We start from the raw sequence: 14,662 nt of genomic DNA on the forward strand, positions 1-14,662 counted from the left end.
TTGGCCTGCTGTGTTCATCGAGTTCTACACCTTGTTATCTCTTGAATTACAAGTGCCAGTTTCTCTGATGCTTGGTTTCCAGATACTTTCCATCGAATGAGCACAGTTGAACATTTCCAGTGTTCACCAATAGGCTTCCAAAGTGAAGCTGAAGAGACACCAACAGGAGATGCCCTTAGTCCTGTGTCAGTGGTTCTGTGGAGGAAGCATGCGCACGTCCCGCCCACCGGCACAAAATGGCGGAACAGGAGCACAGCTGAAAGCGCGAGAAGGGGCTGAGGGAAGGAGTGTGGAATCACATAATACAATCATTCGGCATTCAATAGGGGAAATCAGACTGTAACCTTCGAAAGGCCTTACCAGCACCGAGCGACCGGCTTGTCGACAAGGGCAGATTCACCTACCGCAGCCAGGTGAGCCAAGCTAACCTTATGTGCTCGCACTGAGAATTCACATATTCACAGGGGAAGCCGTTGGTTTGCGTCGCTCCAGAAAAAAGTGAAACGGTCTATGAGATTAAATAAACTCATGTAGGGTGCGGGGTAGGTTTATATTTGATGCTTGGCGTCTTTTGTGGGTGCAGAAGCTGAGGGACATATTTTGAATACAAGGGTAAAACGACATTTCATTGCGGCCTGGCCTCGCTGTGAGGACTGATCGTTTGGTCTCCCCTATGTTTATTTGATCAAAACCATTTCTAGCCATTTTCATCAGCCGTGAACCCGAGCATGGTGCTGGACGGTTTGAATTATCTCGCTGGGATCGTGTTGGAGTGGTCCTGGCCGCTCATTTTTAAAACGCACATTCATCTTGGGGTAGCAACGAGTCGAACAAACTTGCTGGTTTTAGACCCGCCTTTGGCTCCTGCCGCCTGCTGATTGGTCAGCTCCTTGTCAATCAAAGCCGGCTGCACCGATGTCATGTTCGGTTGCGCGGCTTCTCCTGGCCACATGCCCCTGTTCACCCACAGTGAGGGCGCCTCTAACCCCCTGGAAGGCATTAACATTATGCTTCCAACCCCTTTAATGAAGAGGCTTTTTAAAATCAAAATATTTTAAGTTAAATATCCTCCAACCGATAAAGGAAGTGATCTCCCGCTCGTTGGTCTGCCCCGGGGAGTTCACTAGGTTCCCAGTGGTGGGAACAGAAAGACATTCTCTCCTCGAAACAGTCGGGAGAGGCCCAGTGTGCACTTTGGTAAATTTACATCCGAACGTTGAAGTTTTCGGACAATTTCACAATGCGTTGTGCTGTGAGCTTATACGTTGCCCAATACAAACCCGGAAGTTCTCAGACTCGACTCATGAGTTATCAGAATAGTATGGAGAGAAAGCAAACTAACGTTTCGAGTCCAGATGACTTCTCTTTAGTTCTGAGTTATCTAGACCCGAAACGTTACCTTGCGCTCTCTCTCTCCATGGATGCGGCCTGGCCCGCTTTGATCTCCAGCATTTTATTTTTGTTTTCAGTACAGATTCCAGCATCTGCAGTAATTTTTGTATCAGAATAGTTGCTTCACATAATTTGGAGCAACATCGTCCATGGTGTGACTTTTGTGCTGCACACATAACCTAAATTATCTTCGTTCTCATTTCTGTCATTTAACTACGAGGTCATTTGGCTAGTTATTTTTGTGGGAGGTTATTCGATTTTATTTCTGAGAACGTTCTTTCCTAACATTTAAACATCGCTGGCAAGGTATTTTATTCCCAAATCTCATTGCCCACAGGAAGATTTTTGAGTTGATTTAATCCAGCCTATCTTGTGTGTTGTAGGTACACTCATAGCGCTGTTTTTAGGGAGCATTCTCGGGTGCAGAATTGATTGTGAAAAGATGCTGATTATAGTTTCACGTCAGGATAGTGGCTGGCTTGGGGAATTTGCAGGCGGGAATGTTTTTGTCTGCTGCCCTTGTTTTTCTCAACGACCAAGATGTTGTAGTTTATCTGGTCTACAATACACATTGCTGCTATTGACTCTCAATCAGTGGTGGATGAGGTGACTTTCTCCACCCCATGTTGAATGTCAAGTGATGTTAGTTTCTGTATTGAAGAGGATCACTACTCAGCACTTGTGGCCTGAATGTTACTTGATACTTGTCAGGATCGCACTCTGTCACACTCACTGTAAAGAACAGCCACTGTTTTCCCCTTGTGGCCATTCTTTTGTCTATCGTTGGACCATAGCTGTATTGAGGCCTGGAACTGAGAGGCTTTACGAGAACTCAAACTGAGCATCAATGAGGATGTTAGAGGATGTTATTGCTGTGCAAGAGCTGCGTGATGGCACTGTTGACAACATCTCCTCTCACTTTGCCAGTGTTCAAATGTAGACTAATGAGGGCTAGAATGGTGATCTCATGCTTTTTGTGTGCAGGTCAAATATAGGCTTTTTTCATATTTTCAGGTAGATGTTATCTGAAGCTGCTAGATATTTCATAATTCAGCTGTTCAGGTGTTATTGTGTGTTACATTGGAAATGCAGAATCCATTTGATGTTTCCTTTCTGCGGTAGGCTATTTATTTAACTTATTGTGGTAGAACATTAGCAAGGTCAGAGAGAGCTGCAGTGTAAGCTTATTCACCTAGCTTTGCGGTCTAGCTTGTTTTAGCATTTGTTCTAGCATTTTGCTTAACTATAGATGTTCTGACATGGTTGTTGAAGAAAAACCATGCTGCTTGTCTTTGAATGATTTTCCAGTTTGTTTGCAAGGTGGGCTCAGTAGGGGTCCCAGACTGTTCCTGTGCTAGCCAGTTTGGAACATACCAAGCCTTAAGTACCAGTCTAGAGTTTTATTGTATTTAGTTAGATATTTCCTTTTAAAAATTCTAGGATTTTGTTTGTGTTACAGCACTTCATTTTTTTTGGTGAATTGATGTCACTGAGGGAGAACACCAAGATACAAGTTTGTTTGATGGATGCGAGGTTGATTTCCCACTGTTGCCTGCACCTTTATTGCATGTAATTTGTGGCATTTTGATATATTAATTATGCAACTTAACTGTAGGACTATTACAGGCATATCTAAGTCATGGTACATGAGACAATCTGTAAACAGCCTGATGTTTGGAGTTGGGACGAATTTTATATCCAACACTTTGTGTACTCCAGTTCCCTGGGGAATATGCAGCGTAACTGGTATTGAATGTGATGTTTTTGCCATCAGCACATGAAATTTGGCTAATGAAAATTCAAATAACTCTAGATGTTCACTACTTATCCTGTAACTAGTTGACTTTGGCTGGTAGGATATTACATGAAGCCATTTAGAACTCCCTAATGTACTCGTTTAAGATTGACTCTTTTTTTCACTGTGTACAAGGATTTCCTGGTAGAACTGTGTTCGATTTTGAGGGAAAAAAAGTGATCAGTTGGCCTCCTGAATATGATTTTAGTATACACACTTGTTTAATCAGTCTTAATTTAGGCAATATTTAGTGCCCTGGCAAATGAATTAATGTGAAAAGGCATACTTGTATTTCAACTGGTTATGAACACAGATGGCTGTGTTGTTTGGAATAGTTGAGTACTTTAAGCAATGTCATCAGTTATCTTCTATTTAAGATTCACATTTTAAACAGTCAATTTTCACACTGAAGGATGATATACGGCAGCATTCCACAGGTGTCAATGCCTTTCTCCATGTATTTAAATAATGTAGTAACTGGCCACAATTTCACTTTCACAGTACTTCCAAGTTTTGTGTCGGAACATAGTTGTAAACTCATGTAAAGGGCAGACAGGTAGCAAATGAAATTTTACTGCAGAGAAATATGAAGTGATACATTTTGGTAGGAAGAATAAGGAGCCAATGGGTGAAAGAGCAGTGGGGCTTGATGATAAATATGCAGAAATTGTTGATGCTTACAGGGCCAATTGAAGATAGTGTCTGGTAAAGCATACAGAATCCTGGACTTTATGTGTAAAAGCTTAGAGTGCGAAAACAAGATATGGTGAATTTGTATAAAACACTGGTTTTACCTCACCTGGATTATTGGGTAATTCTTTGGCAGACTTTTTTAGAATAATGGAGGATTTAGGAAGATGCAAGAAAGATTTAAAATTAATATTTCTTGAGATGGAGGACACAGTTATTGGTGAAACAGAAGTTGTTCTCTTTCGAGAGTAAGATTTCAGAGGTGCTCAGGATCTCCGGGTGTCACCCAAAGCAGGTCAAGATAAATAGTTCCCTTTGCAAGCAGAGCCGAGAATTTTGACCATAAATTTGAGGTGATTGGTAAAAGACAACTTGAAAGAATGTTTATTTCTTCTCTACGACAAATTGAGTAGGATCTGAAATGCATTGCCCAAGAGATTGGTGACAGCAGATTCCATTGTGATTTTCAAAAGTGATGGAGACAAGCACCCGAAGATGAAAAGATGTGCAAGGTTACAAGGAGTTGATTGGTGAGCGGGACCAGCTGTCGTATTGCTGCAGCGAGAGAGCGCAACCCATGAGCTAACTAGCCAGTCTCTATCCAGTAAATGCTCTATGATTCAGTGAGGTAACAGTCCTCCTTGCTTATAGCTAGCCAGTAACATGCTGCAGGAGAAACCACACAAAATAGAAACAGTTAGAGCCTTATGGCTTGAATTACTACCCTGTGTTGTAAATAAATTTAGGTGCAATATCTGTATTTAAATTTACAGCATAGCATGGATAAGAAAGAATTGCATCCCTTGGTTTAGAGAGGCCAGTAACCATGGCATATAGATTTAATTGTTAGAAGGATTAGTGGAAATATTTGAGGATCTGGAATCTGGTGTCTGAAAGGAGTTGGCAGAAATCTAAATCTAATATAAAAAGTACTTGAGGTAGCATAATGTACAGAACTGAGGAGCAAGAAAGTGGGACTAACTTGAATAACTGTTTGTCTATGACAGCCAAAATGTGCTGTAAGGTTGCTGTTTATACCTTGAGATTTCCATTTCTTTCTTTTCATTTTTGAGATGAGATTTCTATTATTTATTCATGGGATGTGGCCTTTGTTGCCCAGCCCAGCATTTATTGTTCGTCTCTAACTACCCATGAGGCAATTCAGAGTCAACCAGACTGCTGTGGGTCTCAAACCGCATGTAAGATAGAGGCAAGCAAGGGTGCCAGATTCCTTTCCCTACAGGACAGTTGTGAACCAGGTGGATTTTAATAATTGTCAGTGGTCACATTGTTACACTTAGGCTAGTTTTTTTTAATTTTTAGATTTTTTTTTACTTCAGATTTCACTGTCTACCATGGTGGAATTTGAATCTATTTTCCTGGAAAAATGTCCTCTGTGTTGCTCGTAAGTTTAAAACTTGAATGCTTCTAAATTTTTTTTTTCTCTTGCAAGTTTATGATGCGCTTTAGAATAAATCATAGATCATAGAATTCCTACAGTGTGGAAACAGGCCCTTTGGCCCAACAACCCTCAGAGCATCTCACCCAGACCCATACTCCTATAACACACCAAATCTAGGCATCCCTGAACACTAAGGGCAATTTAGTCAAGATGGAATAAATGAAGCCACTCAATTATGATGCATTGTAACTGAAGCATGTGCAGTTGTCAAGGCAAATAATGTTGTCTTTTTGTACAGCGGTTATAAATTGAAAGTGCCCACTTATGTAAGGGTATGCACGCAAAGCTGGTCACTAGCAATGTCTGATTCTCTGATTTAAGTTATTTGCTTGAACATACTTCAAACAGTGCTGTTCTTTGTAAAGGATAGTAATTTGTGGTTTCAAAACAAAATGTACCATGGTCTATCAGAATTAATATTGATGTTTACTCACTTTTTTGAATTACTGCAGAGCAGGTATGCAAAGAATAATGTTAGTCAAATGATTATGAGGCAACAATCTGTTTTTAAGAATGATGTCATAAACTGCAAGAGCAAATTTGCATGGTTAATAAAGTTTCATGAACTCAGATTTAACTGATTTTTTTTCTCAAGCTTGCCTTCTTCCTCCAAGCTGGTTCAGAGCACTAATTGTCATGAAAATGAGAATCATTTGAACAATTTCCATGTGTACTCTTGGATAAGGTTTGGGTGAAAGATAAGAACCAAATTGATGGAATGGGGACTCCTTTGAGAGGCACTCATGTACGAAACGAAAGTTATTCATTGAATTTAATTTCTCACCATTCAACTCATTCTTCCATATGTGTAAGTCAGAAGAAGTGAATCGTATACCTGGAAGGCCCATCTTTTGTGTAAGGGGATTTATAAAGGTAAGTATTATTTTATCCTCTGGATTGGGTTCCACACACTTATTAATTCACTTTCTTCAAATTGTGTTGGACTGAAAATGAATGAAATGTGGTGAGCCCTATTTCTAATAAGTTTAGAAAATAATTTCTCATTACAAGGTCACAGCTTGCGAAATACTACTGATATTTTATGATTCACATTAAATAGTCTTTATGGATAGTCTTTTTGGCACAATGTTTAAACATTTTTGTTTGTAATCAAAGGTAGAATCCAGATGATTGTGAGGGTATAAAAATATCCTTGTTGTAAGCATCTTGCAAAACTTTTATTTGATAGAATATTTTTAAACACTTAGTCAAGTTCTTCCCTTCCTGCAAATATTGCCTTCCTATAGGGGAATAGTGTGAGGTTTCTTTGAGTACCTAGAAGTGATGACCTAAACAATTACTTGTTTTTACATAATCTGTTTAATGAAATGATCTACTTTTAGAGAATCTTTATTGGCAATGGTGGGGAGAAAATTGACATTATGTCCCAGGGACCCAGAGATAGATGCTCAAAACTTATATATTGAAAAGAGAACCACAGGATGGATATGGAATTCTAGGCTGAAGGCTATAGCTGCTGAAAGCATGCTGCCAGTGATGGTGGTGGCAGGATTGGAGGGTTTTTTTTTGAGGGGGCGCTGGCAGTGTGGAAGCACACAGCTAAAATTGGTGAGAACAAAGGATGAAAATTTTTAACACTGGGCAATTGTGCGCGGAGTCAGGAGATTGTCCCCAAAATGGAAATGCTTGTATAGGGGGTAATGTCTTTGTATGAGAACAGTGTGTGATGGGTGCCAGGCATGATGCAAGAATGAACTCAAATTAATTATTACTGAAGGAATCTCTGCTATTAGCATGAGATTCGCTTTTGGAGTAAATACTAATTTTGTTAATTATTGCCCCCTCACTACTTTCAATGATAGCACTATATTACTTAAGGATTGCTATGTTTTAGGTTAAAGCCCAGCTGTGGACTTGAGTTTAAAATCTCAGGTAGCATTAGTGTAAAACAAAGTGAGATGCTATCTTTAGAACATCTGCCCTGTTTCCCACGTAACTGTTTGAAAGATCCATTTGACTCTAGTGGAATAACATTGCATTCTCCCAGTGCACTGATCAATATTCTTCTCACAACCAACATTATCGCAAAATGATCATTTGGCCATTTGTTACTGGTCTTTGTATGGGACTAAATTAGCTGCTTTTTGCTTAGATAAGCAATTACGGTCCAGAAGGATGGCATTAGCTATACAATATTTATTATAGATATGTTGTTATCCTACCTTTTCCCAATTCTCTGCTTTTCTTGCAGCTATCACTCTCAATTTTAACTGTTCTTGTCCACATTAATGCTCGCATAGATAAGAGGAGGAATGGCTAACTACCACAAAGCGCATTACGTTTTAAATCTTTGTCCTGCTGTATGAAACCCTCCATTCTTCTTGATCATTTCAGCTTCTATCGTTCGACTATTAACTGCCAAATCACATTTCTTCAGCCCCCAGCCTGTCCCGAAGATATTGATAGCAATTGAGCGATTTTTCTTTTTTTAAGTATAATTCTGTGTATGGAGGTGAACATATCAACTATTGCACACTGTAATGTTCCAGAATCAGAGAGAAATCTTTTTTGCTAACTTTTGGTGGAGAAAGCATCCCATTTCTGATGGTGCTGCACTTCTTTGGTATTTTTCAAACAAGTTAGCTATTATACACAACTCTGGAGGAGAAATGAACTTGTGACCATCTGACATTGATTTAAGTTTTAATTTATTGTTTCTGAGGTAGATCCTAGCTAAAACTCAGCAGATAAAACCAAAAGGTAATTCACCTGTGCAGTTTCTAAGAAAATGTAAACAAAGATTTGAAAATCAAAACTCTGGAAAACTGAGCCTATTAAAAGATATAAAAGGACATGTATCTGTTCAAGCAGAGAAATAGCAGTTTTAGAGTCATAGAGACGTACAGCACAGAAATAGACCCTTTGTTCCAACTCGTACATGCCCACTAGTATCCTAAATAAATCCAGTCCCATTTGCCAGCATTTGGACCATATCCCTGTAAATGCTTCCTATTCATACACCAGCCCAGATGCCTTTTTAAATGTTATAATTGTACCAGCCACCACCATTTCCTCTAGCAGCTCATTCCATAAACACACCACCCTTCTTTGTGGAAAAAATTACCCCATTAGGCCCCTTTTAAACCTTCCTCTCTCGCCTTAAACCTACTCCCTCTTGTTTTGAGCACCACCATCCTAGGAAAAGACCTTATCTTTTTATCCTATTTTTATCTTATAAACCTGTATAAGGTCACCCCTCACCCTCCAGGGAAAATAGCGCCAGTCTAATCAGCCTCTCCCTAGAGCTTAAACCCTCCAATCCTGGCAACATACTCGTAAATCCTTTCTGAATCCTTTCAAGTTGCTTCCTATAGCATCTGAATTGGTGTATGAATAGGAAACGTTTAGAGGGATATGGTCCAAATGCTGGAGACCAGAATTGCACGCAGTATTCCAGTAGTGGCCTTACCAATGTCTTGAACAGCTGCAAAATGATCTCCCAACTCCTATACTCGACCAATAAAGGCAAGCGTACCAAATGCCGCCTTCACTATCATATCAGTTGATGAGTTCAGTGCAGTGCAAGCAAGCTGAATAAGATGATGATGGCAGGGGCTAGATCCAGAAGCCAAGAATAAGTTGGAGCATCCCTTGCGTTTCTCCAACACTGACAGATCTACATCATTCAAGTCAGTTAAACATGTTCTACGGATGTGCTATTTGGGGTAAAAATTGTTTCCATAGAACTCTGGTTTGGATTAGCTCCTGTAAAAATTGGAGCTGAAATTCTTTGTGAGGGAGACAGAGTCTCTGACTTCATATATTTGCTATTTCAGTTGCAATTAATAGTTTATAATCAACTATGATTTGCCCCTTTATACTATGCATTAACATCCAGAATTAATGTTTAGTGTTTGTATTGTTGACTCCTCTATATTTCCGTTTTAAATCACAGAACTGTGTGCCTTCATTCTTTCAGTAAAGAACTGGAATCTTGTGTTTTAAAAGTTGCTGATCTCTGTCAAGATAGTAACAATATGAATTGTGTTTTTTTGTCCAATTTGTTGATTTTTTTTTTATTTTCCGCCTCAGATTTTGCCAGTGACATATGAATAGTTTGATATTTTTGTTGAATTTAAACCTGTAATCCAATTGATAATTTGCCCATTTATTTCAGTAGCAACATAATGGCAAAGAGAACTGCAGACAAAGAACTAACTGACCGAAATTGGGACCAGGAAGAAGAATCTGAAGAGGTTTGTACTGTTCCTGTTGTGATGAATGCTGCCAAATTGTCATTATCAATGTGTATGGTTTCTGGATTGGGGATAAGTTGAAGACAATTTTATGATTTTTAAGGAATTAATCTTTTCGATTTGGGGCAAGCATCAACTGTCGGAAAACTACTTGGACATGAAGAATGCAAGTGTGCTGGGTTGTTTTAATCCTGCAAATAACAATTTGTACTATATACTCCAGTTTTGAATAAACCCATCTGTCGTAATGTCAGATGAATGCTTTATTTCCTCTTTGCTGTTGGAATAGAATAGAATAGAATAGAATCCCTACAGTGTAGAAAGAGGCTCAACAAGTCTGCACTGATTCTCTGAGGAACATTCCACCCATACAGTTGTGCACGAGGGCAGCTTCTCCACCAATTTCTCAAGGGTAACTAGGTGCTGAGTAAATGTGAAGCCCACATCCCCCAAGAATTTTTAAAGAAATTCATAAATTAACTTCCACCAAATACCTCAGACAGTATAGAGCAGAGACCTTTTGTTAAACTATATCTTGAAAAAGCAAGTGGCCTATCATGTTAATGCAGTATGTCTGCTGGATCATATCACCTGCAAGTAACATTTTTCATGAGACCATGACAGTGGAGGCTTTTTTTAAGCTTACATGAAGTAGAAGTCTGAAGTTAAACAGTACCAAACTGTACTTTTAATGTTACAAGGTTTGATACTTGTGTGAAATATTGAAAATAGGCAGCAGGTCAGGAAGTAGCTGTAGGGAGAGAAACTCAGTTAATGTTTGAAGTCAATGTTCTGATGAAATGATGTGATGGCCCCTAATTTAAAAAGTTATTGACTCAACCTTGGCTCAGTTTCTCCTTCCATAGACACTATCTGTGCTACTGAATAATTTCAACATTGTTTTTCTGGTTTTTTTTTTGGTTTTGTCAAGATGTGTACAGAATTGAGGGGTGTAGAAAAGATTATTTCAATCTAACCTCTTGGTAAAAGGATCAATAACCTGGTGGCATAGATTTAAAATAAAAGGCAGGATATTTAAAGGGGATTTGAAGAAGATAGATTTATTGTTCAGAAGGTGGTGGGTGTTTGGAACTGCTGCCCTAGTGTCAGAGACGTAGGAATCGTCATAACGTTTTTAAGTCTTTAGATGATCGTTTTGAAGTGACTCAGCATACAGGCTATGGGCCAAGTGCTGGAAAATGGGACTAGAGAGGAAAGGTGCTTGATGACCTTCTAACACTGCTGTGAGACCCAGTGGTAAGCCCAATTTTAATGGTTCCCGTCACTACAATAAAGTTAACATTCTCAATCACTCCTCATTATTCACTGTTATTTTAAAGCTGTGGTAGACTGTGCTCCATTTTTATTCTGCATTGTTGCTTGATTTTCTATTCATGCCATTCAGTTTGATAACCAGGACTGTTTACTGTGGACAAAGATGATCCAAGGCCAGTGAGTGCTTCAGGTTAATGATCTGAAATACTACACTAATTTCAAATCCAAGTTAGATCCATTTATCTCTTATCAGTGCAGCCTTACTTCATTTTTCCAGCCATATTCAATTCCCAGTGGAAATTCTGCAGGGCAACAAAAGTACATTAGTCTCAGGTCATGTGTAGCAAAGCAGTTGCACAACATGCAGAAGAAAAAGAATCCAGGATTAACTCACACAAATATTCCAATTTATGTTTTTAAATGTAGGTGTGCAGGGCGCACTGCCCTGAGTTAGTGGCTGGTAAGGCTGTATGTTGTATTATGTGGTGTTTTGCTTTTCATTTTGGTGTTTAACTGCAAGGCTAAAGCAGGGTATTGCCTGGAATGTGGATTTGAAGACCTTGGCGTTGCCAGTTTTTTTAACGCAGGCGTTAACACATCATCCATTTTCTGCAAGATCTCACAGGCAACAATACAATCATGATATGATCTATTACAACTTAGAATCATCGAATCCCTACAGTGCAGAAGTGGTCTATTTGGTTTATTGAGCTCACACTGACTCTCGGAGAGTCCTACCCTGTCCCCATAACCCTGTATTTCTTGTGGCTAATCCACCTAACCTGCACACCTTTGGACTGTGGGAGGAAACTGGACCACCCACAAACCCACACAGACATGGGGAGAATGTGCGAACTCCACACAGTCACCAAATGTTGGAATCAAATCCAGATCCCTGGCACTGTGAGGCAGCAATGCTAACCGCTGACCCACCATGCCACACCCAACTTGTGAAATAAATATTGATCAGGATATAAGGGTTGCTCGCAAAATGGACAAGAAATTGGCTGAAGGACAGAAAACAGTAGCAATGTATAATTGTGTTTTTTTGAGATAGAGGAGGGTATTCAGTGGGGTTCTTCACAAGTCAGTATTAAGAGCATTGCTTTTCATGATAAGTTGAACTTTGAATGTGTAAGACACAGCCTCAAAGTTTGCAGATGACAGCCAGCAAGTATAATTAACTTAGGGATTTAAGTGGACAAGTCGCTAAAGTTTGAAGGGTATGTTTGAAGCAAGTGGATTTTTTTTTGGGCATACAGGCTTTGCCTTTATAAGGCAAGGTATAGAATATAAAAACAAGAAAGCAATGATGGAATTTTATCAAACCCTTAACAGAAGTTTTTTACTCTTTGTTCATATAATGTGGGTATTGCAAAACCTTGGGAAGATGTTAGCAAGTTGCTGACTAGAACTGCTGCAGATAGCCTGTGTAGATACACCCGTGCTGCTATGAAAGGGAGGTCCAGGTCTTTGTCAGAACTGTGCTGCTCGTTAAAGTTAGGATGGTGTGGTTTGTAAGGAAATTTGCTGATGGTGAAGTTTAAGTGTCTCTTGTCAGCCTTTTTAGATGGTAGAAATCAAAATTTTAAAAAGTGCTGTCATGGGAGGCTTGACCAGTTGCTGCAATGCATCTTAAAAATGGTCAACACTGCTGCCACTGTTTGCTGGTTGTGGGATAATGAATGCTGAAGGTGATTTGAAGGGGTAATGTTAAGCAGGTGATTTCTCCTGCACGCCATTGGAGAAAGTCAATGTTGTTGTAGCTGTATATGTCCAGACCCACGTGGAAGTGTATTTTCACAGTCCAAGCATGAGAAGCATCTTCGTGCCGTGACTATTGTGGTGTCCTCCATGGATTGAAATGCAAAAATTGTTATTTGTAGCGGTGTTCAACATCATGACCATGATAGAAAGTAATAAAACTTAAATAAAAAAGAAAATTCTCAATGCTGGAAATCTAAAATAAAAGCAAAAGTGCTAGGGAAACTCGGAAGGTCTGGTGGTGCCTGTGAAGGAGAAATGGTATGTTTCGCATATGACTTCAGATAAATTCTAATGAGTTATGTTGGATTCAAAGCATTACTGTGTTTCTACCAGCACAGATGCTGCCAGACCTGCTGAGTTTCTCCAGCTTTTTCTGTCAATTAAAATTTAAACCATTCCCAGTAGTGGAAGGCTTTTTTTTTAGGTTTTAAAAAAATGTAAAAGGAACCATAGGAAAAGTAAATGAGAGCATTCTGAAGAATGTAATCTGAAAGAGTAGTGGAGACAGATCAGTTGTGATTGTCAAAAGGAATTGCGTAAATAGTTGAGAGGAAGAACCTCATTGGGAGTGGGGAAAATTCTTGAATCTGTTATCAAGGTTTTATGGCAGAGCATTTAGAAAGCAGTGGCAGGATCAGACAGAGTCTGCATGGATTTATGAAGGGGAAATCATGCTTGACAAATCTGTTGGAATTCTATGAAAATGTAACTATTAGTAGAGTTGACAAGGGGGAGCCAGTCGATTATAGCATATTTGGACTTCTAGAAAGTGTTTGAATTCCTACAGTGGAGATTTGATGTGCAAGATTAAAGCACATGGAATTGAGGGAAGTGTATTGAGATGGATAGGAAGCTGGTTGGCAGAGAGGAAACAGAGTAAGAATTAATGGGTCCTTTTCAAATTTACAGGCAGTAATTAGTGGGGTGCCACAGGGATTGGTGCTGGGACACCAGGTATTTGCAATATGTATATTCATGATTTGGATGAGGGAACAATATGTAACATCTGTGTTTGCAAATGATATCAAGTTGGGTGGGAGAGGGGAACTGTGAGGATGCAGAGATCCTTCAGCATGATCTTGTCAAATTGGGTGAGTGAGCAAATCAGTGGCAGATGCAATATAATTTGGATAAACGTGAGCTTATTCATTTTGGAAGCAAAAACAAGGCAGCTTACCTGAATGGTTGTAAATTGGAAGGGGGAGGGGGAAGTATGCAGCAGGACCTGGGCATCCTTGTGTAGCCGTTGTTGAAGGTAAGCATGCAGGTACAGCAGGCGGTAAAGGCAGCAAATGGTATGTTGGCCTTCATTGTGAGAGGTTTTGAGTACAGGAGCAGGGATGTGTTATTACAGTTATACAAGGCCTTGGTGAGACCGCACCTGGAATATTGTATGCAGTTTTGGTCTCCTTTTCTGAGAATAGGTGCCCTTGCTCTTGAGGGAATGCAGTGAAGGTTTACCAGCCTGATTCTGGGGAAAGCAGATCTGACATATGAGAAGAGAATGACTAAGTTTGGATGGAGTTCAGACGAATGAATGGGAGTCTCATAGAAACTTATAAAATTCTAACAGGACTGGACAGGTTAGATTCAGAGGGGATGTTCCCTGTGGTGGATGCGTCCAGAACCAGGGGTCAAAGTGTGAGGATTCGGGGTAGATAACTTAGGACGAAATTGAGGAGACATTTCTTCACCCAAAGAATGGTGAGCCTGTGGAATTCATTACTGCACAAAGCGGTTGATACCAAAATATTGAATGCATTCGAGAGGCAACTAGGTATAACACTTGAGGTGAATGGGATCAATGGTTATGGGGAGAAGGCAGGCTTAGGCTATTGAGTTGGACAAGCAGCCATGATCTTGAAGAATGGCAGAGCAAGCTTAAAGGGCCAAGTGGTGTAGTCCTGTTACTATGTTTCTAACCCTTTTGGCGAAAAGTGAAAAGTGGGGCCCCAGTGAGATCTGTCACTGGCTTGATGGGGCAATGGCCTTATTTTTGCCATACCTGTTCTGTGATGTGGTCTTCCTGCTGCTGTTCACATAGCAACTTGCGAACTTCTGCTC

The 14,662-nt window shown here is 39.8% G+C and overlaps 1 protein-coding gene across 3 annotated transcripts in view; it reads left to right on the top strand.

The window, feature by feature from the left end:
* Positions 1-211: 211 nt before the first annotated feature.
* The window catches only part of nup50 (nucleoporin 50), a 53,755-nt gene continuing 39,304 nt past the window's right edge, over positions 212-14,662 (top strand). For 2 of the 3 annotated variants that reach the window (XM_048549214.2, XM_048549212.2), the window contains exons 1-2: positions 212-413; positions 9,478-9,556. In XM_048549214.2, the coding sequence (XP_048405171.1) occupies positions 9,488-9,556 (69 nt within the window). In that variant the 5' untranslated portion in view covers positions 212-413; positions 9,478-9,487. The remainder of the gene's footprint in view (positions 414-9,477; positions 9,557-14,662) is intronic. The other variant, XM_048549213.2, reaches the window with a different exon arrangement.

This window comes from Stegostoma tigrinum, chromosome 18 (genome assembly GCF_030684315.1).
Source record: "Stegostoma tigrinum isolate sSteTig4 chromosome 18, sSteTig4.hap1, whole genome shotgun sequence".
Classification (NCBI taxonomy): Eukaryota; Metazoa; Chordata; class Chondrichthyes; order Orectolobiformes; family Stegostomatidae; genus Stegostoma; species Stegostoma tigrinum.